Source organism: Amblyomma maculatum, chromosome 6 (genome assembly GCF_055883805.1).
Source record: "Amblyomma maculatum isolate TAMU_Amacu chromosome 6, ASM5588380v1, whole genome shotgun sequence".
NCBI lineage: Eukaryota > Metazoa > Arthropoda > Arachnida > Ixodida > Ixodidae > Amblyomma > Amblyomma maculatum.
In genome coordinates this window covers 124,259,904-124,281,380 of record NC_139349.1, presented here as the reverse complement: position 1 = coordinate 124,281,380, position 21,477 = coordinate 124,259,904, and the positions used below count along the sequence as shown (strand labels likewise).

The window sequence follows — 21,477 nt, the reverse complement described above, 5'->3', positions numbered from 1 at the left end:
ATAGGAATAATGAACATCTCAAGGAGGTCCTGGCTAAGCCTGAATGTGCAGATGTAGAGGTATTAGAGGCAAAAGAACAATGTCTTTTTTGCATCTTCGTAAGTAAAGTGTAATAAATGTCTCCAATCCCAGATCTTTGTTAATCAAAAATTGAAACAGCGAAAATTATTCAGTCAATGCAGCTTCGTGCAGTACTTGAATCGACATAGGTATTGTTAAAATTAATTATTATATATGCATTCGGATTCGTTTTATTCAGTTAAGCCTCTCTGCATTACATAAATTGCTACCATTTTATTATAGTGAGCGTTTTGCTTTAATTTTAGGAATAGGCTTGGCTTGAATGCTGTCTGCAGCTATTTTTTGTCTTGTGTAGTTACCTTAAATTAGAATACTTTTTTGATGGAGTGCTAAAATAATTTGATTATACTTATTATTTCTTAAAATTCAAAAACAGTAAAACATCGGTGTGCTTTGAATTCTTCATCCTATTTTGTGCTTTATCCTAAACTCTCCACCCGCCTCATCTACAAAAATATTATCATGTGGTTTCGCTCATAATGGTACCTTTTAAGATGCAAATTTGGACAATTATATCACTTGAAATGCTAGCAGTGTCCCAGCCGTGTCCATTTCAGAATTAGATTGTTTTTTATCTAACTGATTATTCATTATCTGCTGCGCCATTCAGAAGCAACATAACATGTCTCATGAATGGCTCAAGGTGCTTTGCTGCAGTCTGATGCACACTTCACCAATTTTTGAACTACTTTGCAGTATGGAATACCTTGTATTCTTCAAACAGCACTTATAACATATTTGCTACTATCTTAAGTGGTCTGGAATAAATGTAGTTTTTTCTGCATTGACATGCTTAACGCTTTATAAAGCACAATATGCAGTCCTACCTGGAAGAAGAGGAATTGAAAAGCATCTTTGCGAGTTCTGCAACACTCTTCAAAGCAACCGGGGAGCTGATCACACACATCCTCCTTTCCGAGGCGCATGCGAGCTCATTAGGTCGAAGGCGCAGAGACGTGAGCTTTGTAGAGTTGGAGCATGTTCCTCTTCTGTTATTTGAATGCAGGTGCTCAAAGTGATGCTTTGAAACTCATTCCAGTTGGATTGTGGGAAATTAGTACATCAAAGATTCTGAAACTTCTGGGTGAATTGTGCAATGAACAGCATTACTTGAAAGCTAACAGATCAACGTCAGCAATAAAATCTGCGGTTCAATTGGGCCTGCTGAACACTTTCGATTCCAAGCTCCTAAGAAAATTTGAGGCTTTTGCTGACTGATGAGCAGAACGTTTGCACCGCCAGTCACACTTTCATAATTTGTAGCAATCAATATGAACCCTACGGAGTTTCTTAGCTGCACGAAGACCCTAAGCGTTTTGCAGGTCTCTCAGCTTTTCAAATAAGCCCTTCTTGACTCACTGCTAAGCACAACAAACATGTTAAGGGCAATTCAAGTTTAGCACAATTGAATATCTTATTCCCTATTCATTGCTGTGCACATATCCCTCGGAACACGGTTCTTGAATGGTTGCTGTGTTGGGTTAAAGCAGTCAAAAACTGTTCACTTGTGGCTCCATCAATATGTCAGCCAAATAACTTTCTTTTTGGATACAATGGCAGCTAGGAAATCGCACACAACAGCAATGATCTTGAGTGACCATTGTATCAGCTGGTTAGTTGCCTCATTTACTACATACGTTTTCCCACTGAGATCATCGTTGAGGAAGTATCCAAAGATCATCTTCCGTGGAGCTGCCACACCAACTCCCAGGAGCACAAGTTTTTCACCAGCTAATGCTAAGTCACCTGTGTCCAAAGTGCTCTAGATTGTTCATCAAATCAGCTTAGCTTATCAGTTTTCCTTTGTGTCCATATCACACTTTTTCCTGATACTGATACTATTCCGCAGTAGGCACTAAAGCCACTGTCGTTCATCGTTTGTTTCAAAAGATGTTTCAGGTGATTGAGAGCTTCATAAACCCTGGTCATGCATCAATCACTTTAATCGCCTGATAAGCGTGGGGAAAATACTACACGTTTTCTTATGACCTTGGAGAATGATAATACAGTGTGGTACCAAACTTCATCTCCTTACTGTAGCGCCTCTGTAAGGGTGTTTTTGGCAAGTTAGAACACCAGCTTCTTACAAGCTCTCGTGGCAGTTCTTCAAAGGCCTCCAATAGTTCTTGTCCCTTTGTAGAAATCCAATTGTTTTTCTTTGAATTCATTTCGTAGGCTATCTAGGCCTGTTTTTGTCTTCTTTTTAATTTAAATGTTTTGTGGCTGAGTAAAGCTTTCTACCTGTTAAAGAAAGCTTTTCGTTGACGGCCTGCAATCCAGCTCTTGGAGATAGCTAACCAGTTTACGGATTGTCTTGTTTTATTCCTTCTTTTCTGCCGGCGGTTTTCGAAGATAGTTTTCTAGGAAATAAAATTCTGTATCAGCACCTGAGCCACTTTAATAGTTTACCTAAACCTATTTTATGTGGCAACTCTACGGCTGCTCTGGCTAAGCTCATTGCACATTTACCCGTATGGGTAAGCCTACAACGAGTGCTATAGGCGTGAAGTTAAGCAGAAAGATTGTATTAGAGGGGGGAGTGGATGGATTAGATTTTCTCATTTACTTGCAAACACTTGATTGGAGTCCTCCGTGGTGAGGCAGTTTTGAGCTGGGGATTCAAAGTGCCAAGATGTCCTGAAGCAGAAACAATCTTCAATTGAATGTCCAGCCATTATTCTATTGCTTCTCACCTGCTTTAGCTTGCATGGAGGCTTTCTTGAGGCTGTACGGATGTGCGGATCTGTATGGAGATTATAATTTAGGTGAGACACACAGCTGCTTGGCTAGGATGATGTGTCATACCAATGGCCTGAAGTAAAATTTCCATTACCTGATATACTTGCGTTCCGATTCTTCGTGTCTTGCTTGCAGATGTGGGGACTCACTCAGTGTTGACGTAGCCCGCCTGCATGCCGATGTGCTTTTATGGGGATTTAAATGTAAGTGAGACAATGGGTTGGCTAGAATTGTTTGCAATACCAATGTCTTGACGAGAATTTTTCATCACCTCAGATATTCGCGTTGCGATAATTTACGTCTTACTTACTTGGGGACTTCCTCAGTGGTACCTTAGCCCGTTTGCATGAGGAAGTTCGTTATGAGGTAGCGAGCTCTTGCATAAGTATGTCCTGCAAAATATTATTTCTTTGCCCGAGGCATTAGCTTTTATTACGCTTTACCTTACCGTCTTGCGTTTTTGAGTCATCATATAAGGGAAATGCTGCACTTCTGATAGCCCCGTGAAATGTGCTTGTAACCTGAAGGGAAGATATTGTGTTTACTAAGGCAATTCCTATAATGTGATGAGAAGCGAGTGCTGTCAGTGTTGTTTCGTGATGTAATACATGCCTGACAAAGCAAATCGCCTTCAATTATATGAAATACGTTTAATTGCAAACATCACTCGGTAACTTTATTTTCAACGCACAAATTCAGCTCATTTTACGCCAAATTGTGTCCCTACCTTTCCTTTTGAACTCGTATAGCAATGGGCTGACTCCATATAATCATAAAACATGTGACCTGCTTTTTGTAACTCGGAGCAAAAGGTTGATCTTAAGTTAAGGTCATGGGCTCGATGACCTGTACTCAGCAAAGATTTCGTAAATTACTGGACAAAGCACGAATAGTTTGTATGTGTGTAGGTCAGGATTGAAAGGTCTGTTAGAAATCAGCAAAGAACATTGACAGCCTAAAACTTACCTGTTTACTCTGCACCATTGGGAATATACTCGGCATCTCTCCAGGTATAAACTGTGCCTCCTATGAAAGCATTAATGGCATAAATGCTAGTTAAGTTTTGAAGCCGCTCTTCACGCTGTCACCCGCCGTGCTCGTCCAGAGGGCGACGGTCTGTTCAGCTGCTGGCATTCGAAAGGGTTCTCCTCTCACCCGATGTGCTCGGTTGCGCTGACCGGCGGTCTGTTGAGTTGTACCTGCTGCGCACCTTGGAGTACTACCCGGAGTCGAACCCGGTTTACAACATCTTTATTGTACTGGTCTCTCCTCCTTTGAAATTACCCCTGACAGCTTGTTAAATAGACTCCCTAAACAAAGCCCCTATCATTGCGCCAATAGGGACGCAGTAAGCTCTCTGGGCGGGGCCAATAGGCTCCAGCACAGTTTCTCCTCACTCCCGTCATCCTGTACGCACAACATCACGCGTGCACATTCCAGAGTTCAAATCCGCCGCCGTGGTCACGTACGTCCTTGCTGGACAGCCCGAGTCCCGTGGGAATGAGCTTCCTGGCCTCCGCGGCTCCTTTACACAAGAGCCCAGCGCGCGCACAGACACAAACACACACCTCCACACACCGTGGATGATCTGCGGTTCGAATAGTGCTGCTGGCCTTGCCGACGCGGGACATCCGGAGTCGTCTTGCGGGCGGGGTTGCGTCGGCGACTTGAAATCCGCGCCAGCCAGGCGATCCGCGATCCAGGGTGACGGGAAATGAACGAAAAGTCACGCACCGCGCTCCGGCCCTCAAGTGCACGCCCCGCAGCTGCGCTCGCGACGAGCAGGCGCCAGTCCAGAAGCCGACGGTGTAGTATGTCGCTATGATGAGCACACCTCCCCACCAAGTGTGCTGCATAAGTCTTTATACTGCAGCCACACACAACACACAAGCGAACAACGCGACGCGGCTGGCGTCAGGTTCTATACCCCCGCCATCCGCGCCCACACGCAATGACAAAGCCCAAAACATTCCTAGGCCATTTACCTTTCCCTCGATGCGCTAAGCTCCATTTAGTTGGCCGCCACCAGCCTTGACATAGCATCGGCGTTGGCATTTTGCGTGCCCCTTTTATGTTCGATCGTAAGATTGAACCTTTGGAGAGCGAGAGCCCAGCGAGTTAGCTTGGCACTATGTGGGCTGGTAAGCGTAAGGTACTTAAGGGGGTTGTGGTCCGTTACCACACGCACCTGTGCACCAAATAGCCAAGCCTCGAGCTTACTCAGTGCCCATATGATCGCGTAGGCTTCCTTCTCGATTGTGGCCCACCGAGTCTGGGTCGGACTGAGGTTCTTGCTTAGAAATGCGATCGGGCGTTCGTTCCTCTCCTCGTCGCACTGTGCGAGACATGCTCCTACGGCGTAGTCGGAGGCATCGGTGGATAGTATAAACTCCTTACTAGGATCTGGTGCATACAGCGATGTCGCGCGTCCTAAACACTCTTTAATGCCCTCGAACGCATTCTGTGCCTCACTGTCCCAAGGTAGCCGATGAGGGGTCCTCCTTTTTGTCAAGTTAGTCAACGGGAGAACAATACGCGAGTAGTCAGGGACATACTGTCTATAGTAGTTTGCCAACCCGAGAAAACTCCTCAGCTGTCGCTTCGTCTGTGGCGGGGGAATCTCCTCAATAGCGCTGACCTTTGCAGGATTCACGCTTTGCTTACCCGATCCTACTATGTGACCAAGAAACTCTACCTCACCTCTTGCGAATCGGCATTTAGCTGCATTCACAGTGAATCCCGCAGTTGCTACGGAACTTAGAACATTGTCGATGTGCCTCAGATGATCTTCCCACGTCTCGGAGAATATGGCGAGATCATCAATGTAAGCGCAGGAATACTCTGTGTCGTGCTAATACCTCGTTAATGATTCGCTGAAACGTGGAGCTAGCATTCCGAAGCCCGAAAGGCATCACTTTCCAAGCGTATTGCCCGACCGGCGTTACGAACGCCGTCAATGCTTGAGACTGCTCATCTAAAGGTATTTGCCAATATCCCCTCAGCATGTCAATGAGGGTGATGTAACGCGCCTTTGCCACCAGAAACAAAAGCTCCGAAGGTATGCTCATGGGGAATGCGTCCGGTTCCGTAACGCTGTTGAGCCTGCGATTGTCGCAGCAGAGCTTTATGCCGCCGTCCTTCTTAGATACACAAACTATGGGATGGGCATGGGCGCTCTCTACCGGAAAAATCAGACCCCACTGACACAGTTCGTTAATCTGCCTTTCCACTTCATTCCGAAACACCATTGGTACCTTGTACGCATGTCCGGCTACCACTTCAGATCCTGCCTTCAGCCTTATTCTGTGCATGCCAGCGGTGCACTTGCCCGGTCTACTAACAAACACTTGTCCGTGCTTAGCGAGCACCGCGGTCAGCTCCTCCCGTTGCGATGCGGTAAGGTGGCTCAAAGCTTCGCCCGACACGCTACTTCCTTCGTCAGACTTTGTTGGGAATGTGGGCACGTCGCCGAAGTCACTGTCCCCTTCGAAAACTGTGCCTACAACATTGACGCGTGCGTGGTAAGCTCGGAGTTTGTTGGCGTGCACAGCCCGACGTGTGCCGCCTTCCAACTCGATTAGGTAACTGTAGGGCCGCAACCTTTGTACAACTTTGACCGGTCCTATCCACTTCCCCATCAATTTGCCTTGGCCTTCCTTCTCCAACCACAACACTTCGTCCCCTTCCGCGAACTGTTTATCCGTCGCGCGGAGATTGTAGCGACTCGCGTACTTTCTCTGAGCATCTGTGCAATTACCTTCAGCTGCTGCATGTGCCTCAGCTAACCGTTTGCGCAGCTCCGAAAGATATTCCTCAGCTGGGATTGTTAGAGAGTCCGGGACGGACCAGTCCCCACACCACGACTTCTGCAAGATGGAAAGAGGCCCCACTGGCACCCTCCCGTACATCAGCTCAAACGGAGAGCGGCCCGTCGTTTCGTTAGGTACCTCTCTGTATGCCCACAGCAGAAATGGAACAAATTTGTCCCAATCCCTGCCGTGCTCCTCCACAATACGGAATAACATGGATTTGAAGGTACCGTTCCAGCGCTCAACCAGTCCATTGCTCTGCGGGTGGTCGGGCGTGGAGAACCTTGGGCATGTTCCAAGCCTGGACAGCATCTCTCTAGTTAACTGAGCCGTGAAATTTGTGCCTTGATCCCAGCACACCGTTTCCGGTATACCCATGCGTGCAAAGATCTGTAGCAACGCCTCGCACGTTGCCTTCGCTGTCAGCGCGCGCAAGCATACGACCTCTGACCACCGAGTGTTAACATCAACAACGCACAACGCGTAACGGTGCCCTCGTGCAGACGGTGGTTCAATTGGCCCTATGCAATCGACGTTGATGACTTGAAACGGGCTGTCTGGTCTAGAGAGGGGTGTGATCGGCACACGATCGAGAGTACGCGCAGGGGCCTTTACCTGGCATTAATGGCACGTACGACAGTGTTGCTTGACATCTCTGGCCAAGCCTGGCCAGTAAAACGACCCCTTTACTCTGAAGCGTTTTACGTTCGCCCAGGTGCCCTGCCCACGCTTAATCATGCGCCAACCTTAAAACCTCCGCGCGCCGTTCCGAAGGTAGTACCAATTGACAACACTCGTGTCCAGCGACTGGCTCTCGATGGAAGAGCAGCTCGTCTCGTATAAGCATGCCATGCGAGCCTTGTTTAGCCTGAGCCCATGCTTCTTTTAGCGATTCATCGGCAAGCTGAGCGTTCCGGAACAGCTGCCTTGCTGTCTGGTTCGTTTCGGTTTGGCTGGCAGCAGGCTCCGCCTCGACGACGCACGCCACAGCATCAGCGTGTCCCGTATCTGGCCCGTCTGGTTCATCTGTATCTGATTCCAGAGCTACTAACTCATCTGCTGGTGTTAGTACTCTCTCGTCGAGAAGCTCATTGTAGTCATCTGGCGTAATCAGTGCATCTACGCCTGCGACTAGCTCATCGGTAAGCGCACACAGCACTCCTCGTTCGGACGGGTTGAACGACACTAGGGGAGCACCCTCCGTTGCCTTTAATGGCACGTAAGCCAGCTCGGCGACTACCTCACTCCCAAACGCTCCTCTCAGCTTCAGTGTTGACCCCGCGGCTTCATACTCGCGGCAAAGTGACTTACGAAGGACAGTTACATCGGCACCCGAATCAACCAAAGCTCTGAGCTGCTGACCCGTGCTCTCTATTGTGACAATACGTTTGTCGCCTGCCTCGTTATGTCGTCTGTCACTCCCTGTCGCCATCTCCTCGCTAACTGGAATTTCCACTCGAGCAACAACCTGCCTTTCGCCTCTGCGACTGCTACTTCCATCTTTTGTTGAGGCCGTTTCTTTTCTCGGGCATTCTCTTGCAAAGTGGCCTCTCTCGTGACATTTATAGCACTGTCGCCCGGGACGCCTCTCAGCCGTGCTGCCTCCCAATTGAGATGACGTATGTTCGCTTCTCGGCATGGTGGTTTGCCGTTGAGGACGCAGCTAGTCCTACCGCTGTCCTACACCACTGACTCTCTTCGAAGTTCTCTGCGAGCTCTACGAGGTCACTAGGTTTGAGAAAACCTTCTTTCTCACTCAAGGCAACGTGTGCTCTTGCATCGGCGCTTAAGCATTCCTTCATTCGGTCTGTCACCGCCAGCAGTTTGAACTCCTCAATGGTGCGCACTTTACAGCTGTTTAGGTAGTAGTCGAGATAATTCTCCAGTCGTACGGAGGACTGTTCCCAGGTTTCTCCTGCCTCTTTGCAGCTCGACGAGAATAATCTCTTGTATTCTGCGGCTGACAGTCGTAGTCCGCGAAGAATTTTGTCTTTCAAAGACGCGAAGTTTTTCCTCTCGTCTGCTGATAACCGTACGAGGAGCCCTCGCGCCCTTTCGCTCAGCCTCGGTAAAACCAGTCCGGCCCACCACTCGGTCGGGACGCCGTACGAGCATAAAGTCGCCTCCACCTCCTCAAACCATCCAGGCACTAATTGCTCTTGATTCGGCATTGGTGCCAGGACGCCTTTCAATAGGCTCGCGTATTTTAGCCTTCTATCTTCATCTGTTCCAGCATTCGCCGCGACGGTGCTGCCGCTATCGCTAAGCTCAACGCTCTGTCCATAGCGCAATCGCTCTGTTTCTAGAATCAATTTTTGATTCTCTTTCTCGGCCTCTACAATCTTTAGTTGCAATTGCAGTAGTGCCAACTGCTCTGACGTAGCCTCTAGTGCGGAGTCTACCTCATCTTCGCCTGCCTTGCCGGCGGCTGCCAATTCTTCACTCTGATCCCCCTCTGCCATTTTTCCTCCTTCCTTAGCGCAATCGCTCCTCAAAACCCAGGGCTTTGACATAGCATGCGCCCGCATATGTCAAAGGGGTACTCGCCTGACTGCCGCTAGTGTCCCTTGGGGTGGGTCCCCTTGCGCCGGATTCAAGAAGCTGGGAGCATCTTCACGAATTGGCTTTCCAAGCGGTTGTCACAGCCAGGCGTCGTCGTTGACGAGGCTCGTAGTGTCGCCGTCGTCGTTCCCGTAGACTCCAGTTCAGCCACAGCAGATCCTGTCCGACTGCGCCAGTTATGTTTCGAAGCCGCTCTCCACGCTGTCACCCGCCGTGCTCGTCCAGAGGGCGACGGTCTGTTCAGCTGCTGGCATTCGAAAGGGTTCTCCTCTCACCCGCCGTGCTCGGTTTCGCTGACCGACGGTCTGTTGAGTTGTACCTGCTGGGCACCTTGGAGTACTACCCGGAGTCGAACCCGGTTTCAACATCTTTATTGTACTGGTTTCTCCTCCTTTGAAATTTCCCCTGACAGCTTGTTAAATAGACTCCCTAAACAAAGCCCCTATCATTGACTCAATAGGGACGCAGTAAACTCTCTGGGCGGGGCCAATAGGCTCCAGCACAGTTTCTCCTCACTTCCGTCATCCTGTACGCGCAACATCACGCGTGCACATTCCAGAGTTCAAATCCGCCGCCGTGGTCACGTACGTCCTTGCTGGACAGCCCGAGTCCCGTGGGAATGAGCTTCCTGGCCTCCGCGGCTCCTTTACACAAGAGCCCAGCGCGCGCACACACACAAACACACACCTCCACACACCGTGGATGATCCGCGGTTCGAATAGTGCTGCTGGCCTTGCCGACGCGGGACATCCGGAGTCGTCTTGCGGGCGGGGTTGCGTCGGCGACTTGAAATCCGCGCCAGCCAGGCGATCCGCGATCCAGGGTCACGGGAAATGAACGAAAAGTCACGCACCGCGCTCCGGCCCTCAAGTGCACGCCCCGAAGCTGCGCTCGCGACGAGCAGGCGCCAGTCCAGAAGCCGACGGTGTAGTATGTCGCGTTGATGAGCACAACAATGCTCAAAACGACTTGTGCATATCTTTTCCACGTGTGTAAAGAGGCAGTGGTGTTCCAATGGCGTATAGCCGCATTGCAGCAAGTACTTATTACTACAAGGAAAGCTGAAAGAAAGAAATGCCACACTTCAATTAACTTTAATTCAACAGTTTTTCAATCTAGGTAAAAATGGCGACACAAATACCCATCATGCATACTGCACAAGAAGAGAAAATCATTGCACAGATAATAGCAGAAATGAAACAGAGAGGAAGATGTGACCATTTTAAGTTAAAACAACGAAAGTCACACGTGAAGAGAAATGCCTGAGCCCTTTTGGCATCTTGGTGAGCACATGTTGCACGGTTGTACGGTGTGCGCAAGTTCATTACATGAGCAGTGGTATATCGCGCGGCGCTGAGCTTCAGCGCACTGCGCCCTATTGCACCTATTCGCCCATGAATAATCTGATGGAAAAAAAGGATTGCCGACCACTAATTTTTAGGTTCGTGTTTTATGCTTTGTACGGTTGCCTAAGACATTACTCTACACGGATCATCGCGTCATATTCGCCAGCGGCAGCTGAATAATGTATAATCGAATTTCTTTTCTCATCTTTTTCGCATTCGGTTTCAACTGCCAAGTGAGGGCTGGGACGTCAAAGACAAGTGTAGGTCACGCGAGGGTTGAAAAAACAGCGATATAATCGTTACTGTCTGGTTTCAATTGACTACAATAATAAAGACAGCTTGAATCAAGAACAGGAATCACTATAGGTGAAGAATCGGTGATTATATCGCTTTTTGTTCGTGCCGCGCATCAAGACTTGATTGTGACATCAAAGCTATCTGTCGGCTGCTGAAACCGAAACTTCTCAGGAAACAAAGTCCAATGACAAATTTTTTAGCAGTAGCAGCCGAAACCTGCGTTCGGATCGACGCACAGAAATGCTTTAAGCATCATTGACAAGAAGTAATCGCTACCAAAATTTGGCATCTATACTCCTTTAAGGCACGCGAAAGTGGATGGTTGTGCAGGAAGGGAAGCTTTTTTCCGTGGGAAGGTACCCGCCTCAGTCAACTGTCGAATTGAATACTGAGAAAAACGGAGCAGAGAGTGTTGTAATAGAGGCTTTGCGCACCAGTCGCTACAAACTTCCCTGTCTTAATTCTGTTGGGTAGTTCATACTGCGAGAAGTAAAACATGTAGCCGACGAAACAAAAACGGAACTCTCTCAATTTTGTGCGCTCAAGTACGCAATGCAAGCTTTACAACTGCGAAAATGCAATGTTCAAAATATTTGGCAATATTATTGTAGAAGATGAACTTTTTCTCTCTTTCTGCATTGAATTGAAAATTATTAGTTACTTTTATTACCAGAGGGCTACTAAACAGTACAGGCAACCTTGGGTGTATCTATCGCGTTACACAGGTTTAGAGCAAACTCCTCCGCGCTTTACCCCGCTGTCTGGCGCTGTGTGAGGCAATGCCGCATATTTGTGGAGGTATGCACCGTTACGAATTAATTCATTCATTTATTTGTTACAATAAGCGCGCATCTAACGTTGTGTATTAGTGGCGAAAGATTGCCGCCAGCGCCATTGAAGTCTTCCAGGTGTTAAGAAAAAGCAGTAGGTGTGCGAAGTAGAAGAAAGGAGCACCGGCAGAAAAGAAAGAAGAAAACATTTATTCACAACGAAACGATTTGAGAAGGGAGGTTGTATAGCTGAGTGGCAGGCCCTATTTCGGGACGCCATTGGCCTCCGCCAATGCCCGAGCTCTCTGGAGCAGGGCACGCTGGGCCTCCAGGTCCGAACTAGACAGGGCCGCCTCGAAGCCCTCCCTAGTTGGCTGTTTTATAAATTATATTTTTGTATTTTGCTGGCAGGCCCACACCATGTGGTATAGGTCAGCATACTGCCCGTAGAATTTGCGCCTACTCGTGAATGTCAGGTCCACGTGTTTTAATATGGCGGGATTTAGAAAACACCCGGTTTGGAGCCGTCTAAGGTGGCACTCCTTAGATCTCTCCAGACCTTTGGCGGGTCACGGGAGTGCCTTTCTGCAGAGGCGTAAATAATATGTAATGTTTGTATAAATTATGAGCGGGATTGATAGTGTCACGACTCAAGTCACAGGGAGCCATGAAGGTACACGTAGACAAGGAGCCGAGAATAAGGTTGGCTTCTAGTTCCGATAACAGAGTCCAGCACCAGCGCGCATCTCGAGTCAAGAACCGCTTCGTCGTCATCGGCACCAAGCACGACAGTCGCGCGGCGCTAGGCACGTGGAATTATCTCCCCCCCACCCCCTCCGTGAAAGAAAAACATTGTCCCGATGACAAGGTGAGAGGAGAAAAAAATTAGGTGTGAGGTGAACTGTACAATATCTCAAGGTCTCACTTCCAGGAAGCGTCAATGTTAAGAAACGCGACGTTGACACAGCGCTCAGTCACATGAAAAGTACGGCTTTAAGCGCACCACATGCACAATTTTAGACTCGCTGACGCCGAACACTGACGGTCACAATTCCATCTGGAATAACTTCGGAATTAACGCTGTTTAAGCGGCGTAGGACTTTATAGGGTACGAAATAGCGGTGCAGCAGTTTCCCGCACAAGCCTTTGGGGCGCAAGGGGATCCACACACTCGATCTCCTGGTTCGTAGTGGACTTCCCTGTACCGAAGGCGGTAGTGTCGAGCGTCGGTGGCATGCTGCTTCTTGATATGCCCGCTTGCATATCAAGAAGCAGCATGCCACCGACGAATGGGCGGCCTCGGGTTCGACCGCTTCATCCCCGCACGAGAGCATCGCGTCCAACATCGTGCGAGCCTTCCTACCATATTCGAGATGGAATGGCGTAAACTTCATGGTTTCCTGCGGCGCCTTATTGTAGGCGAAGGTGCCATACAGCAGGATCTTGTCCCACATTTTATGTTCAACGTCGATGCATATTGAGATCATGTCCGCCAAAGTTTTGTTTAGTCATTCCGTTAGGCCATTTGTCTGAGGATGATTCGCTATTGTTGTGCGATGCTCGGTATGCCTGAGTGTTAAGGTATCCCGCAGTAGCCGAGCTGTAAACGCCTTTCCTCGTCAGTAATGGTGGTCGACGGCGCACCATGTGTGAGCACAATGTCGTTCATAAAGAATCGAGCAACTTCGCCGGCAGTACCTCGGGTAGGGGCCTTCGTTTCAGCATAGCGTGTTAAGTAGTCTGTGGCGACTACGATCCACTTGTCTCCGTTCGAGGATAAAGGAAATGGGCCTAAAAGGTCTATGCCCACTTGCTCGAAAGGTGTGAGGATGGCTCAATTGATTGCAACGTGCCGGATGGCTTGAGCGCGGGTTTTGTTCGCCGCTGGCATTGTCGACAAGTATGTGCGTAACGTTTAACGCTCGGAGAAAGATGTGGCCAGTAATAGTTCTGCAAGACTCGGCTTAGGGTGCGTGTAAAGCCAAGATGACCGGAAATTGGTTCGTCGTGGCAGGCCAGGAAGAGTTTGTGCCTTAGATCAGCCCGTATGACCAACAGGTATGTTTTTGCACTCAAAGTAGAATTCTTCTTATAAAACACGCCATTGCGGAGGAAGTACGACGACAGCACCCGAGCAAGATACCGGGGTATTGTAGAGTGCCCACCTTCAAGATGGTCAATGATGAGCCGCAGCTCGGCGTCGGCACGCAGTTTGCGAACGAGGTCAGATGTAGTGACTGCTCCAAGGAAGCTATCATCGTCGGTGGCATCTGAAGAAGGAGGGTCGACGGGCGCGCGGGACAGGCTATCAGCATCGGTGTGCTTTCGGCCGGACTTATAAATAACGTCGAAATCGAACTCCTGCATCCACAATGCCAACCGTGCTAGGCGGCCACAAGGATCCTTTAAGTTTTTCAGCCAACACAACGATTGATGGTCAGTGATGACACGAAACGGTCGGCCATAAAGGCATGGGCGGAACTTGGCAGCGGCCCATACTACCGCCAAACATTCTTTTTCAGTGGTGGAATAGTTGCACTCAGCATGGGAAAGTGCACGGCTGGCGTAGGCAATTACTTTCTCGACGCTGTCTTGGTGCTGAACTAGAACGGCACCAAGGCCGGCGTTGCTCACATCCGTGTGTAGCTCTGGGTCGGTATCATCGTCGAAATGTGCCAGGATCGGGGGTGACTGCGACCGGCGTCCTAACTCGTCGAAAGCGATCTGCTGCTCGGCGCCCCAGGAAAATGATGCGTCATCTCGAGTCAGGAGTGTCAGAGGGCTGGCCATCTGTGCAACGTTTAGATAAATCGGCGGTAATAGGAGCACAGCCCCCAAAACCGTCGGACTGCTTTTTGTAAGAGGGGAAGGGAAAGGCAGCCACGGCAGCAAGTTTCTCAGGGTCAGCTCGGATGCCATCAGCACTCACGTGTGCCCAAGAAAGTTCAATTCGATGAACCCGAAGTGGCACTTCTGAGGCGTAAGAGAAAGATTGACAGACTGGACGGCTTCGATTACTGTTCTCAGGCGTCGTAGGTGTTCCGCGAACTTCGGCGAAAAGATTATTACGTCGTCGAGATAAACAAGACATTTCTGCCATTTAAGACCTGTGAGTACAGTGCCCATCATCCGCTGGAAGGTGGCAGGAACACAGCAGAGCCCGATTGGGAGGACGCAGAATTCATAGAGCACATAGGGTGTCACGAAGGCAGTTTTTTCACGGTCCCTCTCATCAAGTTCGATTTGCCAATAACCACTCTTGAGGTCAATGGAGGAGAAGTACTTGGCCGGTCGAGAGAGTCGTCGATCCGTGGTAGCGGATAGGCATCCTTCTTTCTCATACTGTTAAGCTTCCGGTAGTCAACGCAGAAACAAAGTGTTCCGTCTTTCTTTTTTAACGAGGACTACAGGCGATGACCATGGGCTGCTTCAATGTTGAATGACGCTATCGGCAAGCATCTCCTTCACTTGCTGTTGGATAGCGTCTCTCTCACGAGGAGACACGATAGGACTGCTGATGGATGGGTCGAGTGCCTTTACGCGTGATAATCCGGTGTTTAATGACCGACGTTTGCTGCACTTTAAACGAAGACGTGAAGCACGCACGAAACTCCAGCAATAGATCCTGGAGTTTCCTTTTTTAAGCAACGGAAAGGCTAAAATTGATGTCGACAGTGTGTACGGCATCATCCGGTTTGGTGCTGGGCGTAGCTTCTTCTGAAGCAAAACATTCGGCGACTTCCTGCAGATGGTCGACGTAAGCAATGGCAGTGCCACAGAACAGATGTCGATGTTCATTGGAGAAATTGGTGACAAGCGCCTCCGTCTCTCTGCAACGAAAGAAACAAAGACCTCTTGGTACAGAAACTCCCAAGGTGAGTGAGAGGGAGACATTAGGCTCAACAACCCGGGGGCCGTGATGTGGCTCGTCACAGGTAACTCTGACGAGGATGCTGGCGCGTGGTGGCACTGTGAGGCTATCATCGCCGACTCGCAGCGTGGAGTAGGACCCACGGTACTCATGCCTTTCGGTGCCCAGTTTGGCTGAAAAGGACACCAAGCGGTTCGGGAGATGCACAGTGGCACCGTGCTAACGAAGGAAGTCGATGCCTAGAATAACATCGCGAGATCAGTCGCGTAGAAAAAGAAAAGTCGCGACAAATGTGCAGCCTCGCGCCGTTACCCGAGCCGTACACATACCCAGTGGTGCAAACACACGTCCGCCTGCCGAACGTATGTCTGGTCCGTTCCATGGTGTCATCAAATTTTCTCTGTGTCCTTTTAAGCCGACTGCTAAAAATAGAATAATGGGCTGCCGTATCAACTAAAGCGCTGACCTCCTTCGTGTCGACGATAACAGGGATGTCCAGGGAGACCCGGCCAAGACCAGGGCCTGTCGATGTCGGTTCGGATTGAAGCGGGCGGTGTGGCGGCGGAAACTGGACGGCAGTTGGGTGGTCGGCGTCGGGGCGATTCAATGTCGACGGCTGGTGGGAGTGGAGTGAGTGGTGCGGCGGCGGAAGCTGGCTGGCAGTTGTGTGGTCTGCGTCTGGGCGATTTAAGCGACATGGCGGTGTTGACTGGTCGGCGATGCGGACGACGTCGGGACGATCTGCTCTGTGCGGTGAAAACTGGACAGGTATTCGGCGTTCGACGTCGGGGCGAATCGAGCGGTGCGGCGGTGGAAGCTCTGCGGCGAATCGGTGTGCGGCGGCCTCGCCCACGAAGGTTGCCGGAGCTAGTTTTCCCGACAAGGGCTTGAGGAACCACGGTGTACAGCGGTATAACGTGGTCGAGAGGGAGAAGAGCGAGAAGGCGAAGGCTGGCGCGACTCACGACGAGGAGAATGCGACAGACTACGCTGTCGGGTGACGTATTCGGCGATGTCCTGAGGCCGATGACCAGACCGGGGGCGAGATCTGTCGGGAGAAAATCTTCTATAAGGCCCATCTGGCGATACGGGCACCGCCGGTAGAGGTGGTCTGCCTCGCCACAGTGGTAGCAGAAAGGGCGGTTATCTGGAGCGCGCCAGAGATCAGTCTTCCGAGGCGCCTGGCGCCGATCTCCTAAGAGGGGCAGCGTTTCCGCAGCCGGCACAGCGACCTGAGGTGGCGTGTAAGGCGAAGGGGTAGGAAGCAGGGCTGGATGGCATGTGCCATACGTCATCGGATGGGTGAGGCCCGGGGGAGGCGCTGGAACGACTGCACTTATCGGTGGCGTGAGTGCGTTCTGGACCTTTTCACGGATGACGCTGGCCAGAGAAGCCGTACCAGGACGAAATGCCCCATGACGTTGCTGGACCTCCTCGCGAACCACGGTGCGAATGAGGTCGCGAAAGGGAGCTCAGATCTGTCCCGGGATTCTACTCGGTGCGGTCAGTCGGTGGTAGTGCGGAGATGGAATTCAGTGGCCGAGCGTACTGGCTGCATCGCTGCTGTAGCAGTTTCTCCATAATCACAGTTTCAGCCAGAAACGCCGCGACTGTGGTGGGCGAGTTCCGCACGAGGCCAGAAAAAATCTGGTCTTTGACTCTGTACATCAGGTGCCGCACCTTCTTCTTCTCACTCGTGGAGGTGTCTGCGCGATGGCAGAGACGCATGACGTCTTCAGCGTACATTGCGACCCCTAAATTCGGACGCTGAGTTCGAGAGGTCGAAGCAGGCGCGGCGCTCTCCCGGCGGTCACTGTTGGCGTACGTATCGAGGAGCTGGCTTCGGAAGGCCGGCCACGTTGAGAATGTGGCCTCGTGGTTCTCGAGCCACGTCCGAGCAGCGTCTTCAAGGCTGAAGTAGACGTTCCGCATTTTCGCAGCGTCGTCCCAGCCATTAAACATCGCCACCCTTTCGTAGTGTGTTAGCCGGTCCTCGGCGTCTTCAAACTGCTCACCGTGAAATGGCTTAAGGGTACGTGGGGTCTGAAGAATGAGACAGGACGAAGGGGTGGAAGGGACAGTCGTGGTACGGGCGGGCGGTCTAGTTGCCATAGCTAGGGTGGAAGCTAGGGTCTCTTCGTCAAGAGAGAAGGCCTCGGGGGGCAAGCCTCGGCGCCGCCGGCTTGCACGATGAACAGGAGTGGACACGAGAGACGTCCACGTCGGGTCGTCCGCAGGAGAAGGGATCATCGATAACACCTCCACAGTGTCACGACACAAGCCACAGGGAGCTGTGAAGGTACACGTAGACGAGGACGCGAGAATAAGGTCGGCTTCTAGTTCCGATAACAGAGTCCAGCGGCAGCGTTCCTCTCGAGCTAACTGCTTCATAGTCATCAGCACTAAGCACGGCAGTCGCGCGGCTCTAGGCACGTGACTGTATAATTGCCTCGTTAGAACCGGAGGATTGAGCGGAACACCGGGGTGGGGGGGGGGGGGACGCTCAGCACGCACCACCGGCTCGGCGCGCCGCGCCTGCACGTGCGGGAGCAAGACCATTTTCTCCGAGCAAACTTGGCAGCGTAGTGGAACTGGTGAGGGCCTCCCAAGGGCTGGCGCCAGCAAACATACGAAAACGGGTCATGATCAAGCCACTACTGAAATAAATGAATTACATGAATTACAAGGCTATCCTTTAGCTATAGCTGGGGCTTGGCAAAACTCGAAGAGATCTTTATTTATTTTAAAATACTGAAGGCGTTACGGCCCAAGCAGAAGGGGCATACAAGGTAACAATTACACAGAAAGAAATACCACGGAACACAATTCGGCGAGAACAAAGAAATCAAAATAGTGACGATATTAAAAACATGAAATTGGACGGGCTAACGAATCAAACGCGAGCAATTAATACAACACAAAATAATTCGGCGTGAACAAAAACTAAATTAGAATAATGTTAACAACGGTAAAAGTTGAACAGCCTAACCAAGCAAATTCTCTTTCACTGCCTTGCTAAAATTACTGCTTTGGAAAACAAATTCTGGCTACAAATGCCAACCGGAGATGGTACAGGGCGAAAACTGTACTTAAACTACTTTGTTCGGCGAAAGACAGGTTGCAGCGTGTGTACCCTTGTGGGTAGTGTTCGTCTGGACGTTGAAGGTTGGACTAAGTTAGGTGTTGGAATATTTACTTCCTCTAGCAGAACCTTTCGAAGGAACAAACTTCCTTTTTTTGTGTAACGTACTGAAAGGAACGAGATGTTATTTTCATCTATGAGCCATGTCAAAGAATGAGATGTGTGTGTACTTGTAAAAAATAAACCTGACTGCTTTCCTTTGTGTCATTTTAAGAGCGGTTACGTCCTTTTTCATGGGAGGGTCCCAAATGATTGAGGCGTACTCGAGCTTAGTCCGGACGTACATGCCAAAAACCGAATATTAGAAGAAACAATGTTCAGAATGCTAAGTGACAAATTTGTACGACATGCTATGACCCATTCAATTGATTCGTAAGTGTCACTCTAAACACTTTTCACTTGCTACTGCTTTATTATCGAAGCCTTGTAGAGAAAAGGTGAAAAAGCTAAAATATTTTTCCCTCGTTACACATAGGAGTACACTTTTCTTGGCATTAGGTTTCATACTTTATTCCATACACCATTGGTCAATATCTGTCGTAGTGGCTTGGAGAATGGCATGATCAGAAGTTTCCCTTATCTGTTTAAAAAATATGCAACCATCTGCAAATAATCGTATGGATGCGAAATTTAAAGCATTGGGCAAATCGGTAATATTGATAAGTGGCGCTCATAAGCAGTGCTATCAAGGCACAGCGATGCTGATGAAGAGGGAGAAGAGCGAAGGCATTAGGTCTGGGAAACTGACCGTTCGCTGACCTTTCTGGGACGTCCCCAAGCAATGTAAATAAATTAGTTTTGCCAACCGGTACTTCGTAACACTTGGTGGTAGGTGCTTCGTATCGATCCTGGACCCATCCGCCATCCAAAAGAGCCGATGTCTCGCCGGTCTGCCACCATCGTTGCCACTATGAATACCTCGGGAGGAATTCGCCAGCCTGTGGGGACGTCTGGGTCGATCCAACTTCATCCCTGGGACTGCCCAGAACAGATAAGGTGCTGACCGTCTCAACGCAAGCCCTGTACCTTTTCTGGATCGTCTGATGAAGTTGTTGAAGAGTGCCTCACTCATTACCAACGAATGAGCAAGTATAACCGCTGGGACAGGCCCATGCAGCTGGCGAATGGGGTTTTCTTTCTCGCCAGCAGTGCACTCTCGTGGTTTCAGAACCAGGGAGATTCAGTTACAACTTGGGACATTTTCATGGAGGAACTGAGATATTGCTTCGGCGACTCCTTGTTGCGCAAAGAAGTCCTAACAAGCTCTTGTCCAAAGAGCCCAGCGGCAAGGCGAGGCATGTATCATGTACAAAGATGTTCTAAAACTTTGTAACACTTTTAACCGTGCCATGTCCGAAGATAAAATTTTGCCACCTTCTAAAAAACGTTGATGACGATGTCTACAACTTCCTCATTACGAAAGAAAACCTCGCCACTTCGACTGACGTCGTTCATCATTGCAGGATATTTGAGGCGTCAAAGACTCGGCGAATATCCCTCAAGTTCTGTCATCTTCCTAACGTCCCAACCGTTGCCAGTGTCGAGAGGTACAACCGTGATAACATGACATGATGACAGAACTGGCTGAGAAATTCCGACATCCTACCGCCCACACCATCTACCATCAATGTGCAGTCCAGATGCCGCGTGTTGAATCAACGCCCTCCTGGGCCGGACAGAGCTTCAATCGTCCTTGACGTAGTACCGGCAGCCATCCTGCAGCTACCACCTCCAGGGGGCGTTTTCAAGCTGCTCTGTGGAAGACCACTCCACTTGGCTGCTACTACCATGCCAACAGAGACCTTCCCGGACCAGGTCATCGTCCCAATCCGGTGTGTTACCGTTGTGGCCGCCGAGGGTATATTTCCGACTACTGCCAATATCGGGAGAAATACGAGAAACATCCACGTTCCTACACAAACCCCTCCGGTAACCTTCGGCGGCATTTCATGACTCTCAGCCCTGGGACAAACCTCGTCCCAGCCGTCGCGGCTATAAACACTCCGAAACGACTCACGCGCTTTCGATCGCAGTTCTACACCGCCTATTCAGCGACACCATCCGCAATCACCACATCGCCGCTCTGTATTGCCGCTTCCAGAAACCTAACTGCTGTGTCCACTATAAGCGAGGTCGCGGAACGGTCATCTTCACTATTTCTTCTTCTTGGCCTTATGTTAAAAACAATGTGTCAGTGTCTGTAGGTGGCATAAATACTCTCGCGTTAGTAGACACTAGTGCCTCTATATCTCTGATGAGTCCTGACTTTAAAAACCGCCTTGGGCGGAAAGCTATCTTTGCATGAGATCGACCTGCTAAATTTGGTGGTATTGGATGTGAAACTTTGCACCCTGTTATGTGTTTTGTATCAGTCGCCATCGCCTCATCGCCGGTGAAAAGTTTCGGATAAAGTTCGTCGTATTACCCCATGCAACACACAAGTTTCGGACCAAGTTCGTCGTATTACCGCATGCAACACATATTTTTATATCAGGTATTGACATTTTACGCGAATGTGAGGTTACACTTGACTGAGGTGCTGGCGAAATGTCTCTTCGACGCAATATGCTAGCTGGCTTCATGGACGTTTCAACCGACCAACGCGACGAAGCACTTACTGTAACACAGGATGTGCTATTACCAGCCAGATCCACAATGTTTCTTCCATTTCACTCTTCTCTGAATCTTGTGGCACTTCCGATTTGCAGATTAAGCTATACTTCAAGATCGTCGCCACTGAAGCGGAAGAGAACTACACAGTAGCGCAGTTGGAGCGCCTGGCAATCCCCTTTGCGGTCCAGATATTTCGATCATATCCCCTTCAGGCGCTGCGTCCACATATGTGGATGCGACCCAAATT

At 49.8% G+C, this 21,477-nt stretch overlaps 2 protein-coding genes and 1 pseudogene across 2 annotated transcripts in view; all 3 read right to left on the bottom strand.

Annotated features, from left to right (window-relative positions):
• Positions 1–2,965: 2,965 nt before the first annotated feature.
• Positions 2,966–8,061, bottom strand: LOC146186704 (uncharacterized; annotated as a pseudogene).
• A 157-nt stretch (positions 8,062–8,218) lies between these two features.
• Positions 8,219–9,091, bottom strand: LOC146186703 (uncharacterized). The gene has a single exon (XM_084608092.1). The coding sequence runs from the start codon at positions 9,089–9,091 to the stop codon at positions 8,219–8,221; it is 873 nt and encodes a 290-aa protein (XP_084464218.1).
• A 1,939-nt stretch (positions 9,092–11,030) lies between these two features.
• The window catches only part of LOC146186701 (uncharacterized), an 88,597-nt gene continuing 78,150 nt past the window's right edge, over positions 11,031–21,477 (bottom strand). Inside the window, exons 6-7 of the mRNA XM_084608091.1 lie at positions 13,770–13,874; positions 11,031–11,050 (exon numbers count right to left, since the gene is read on the bottom strand). Of these exons, the coding sequence (XP_084464217.1) occupies positions 11,031–11,050; positions 13,770–13,874 (125 nt within the window). The remainder of the gene's footprint in view (positions 11,051–13,769; positions 13,875–21,477) is intronic.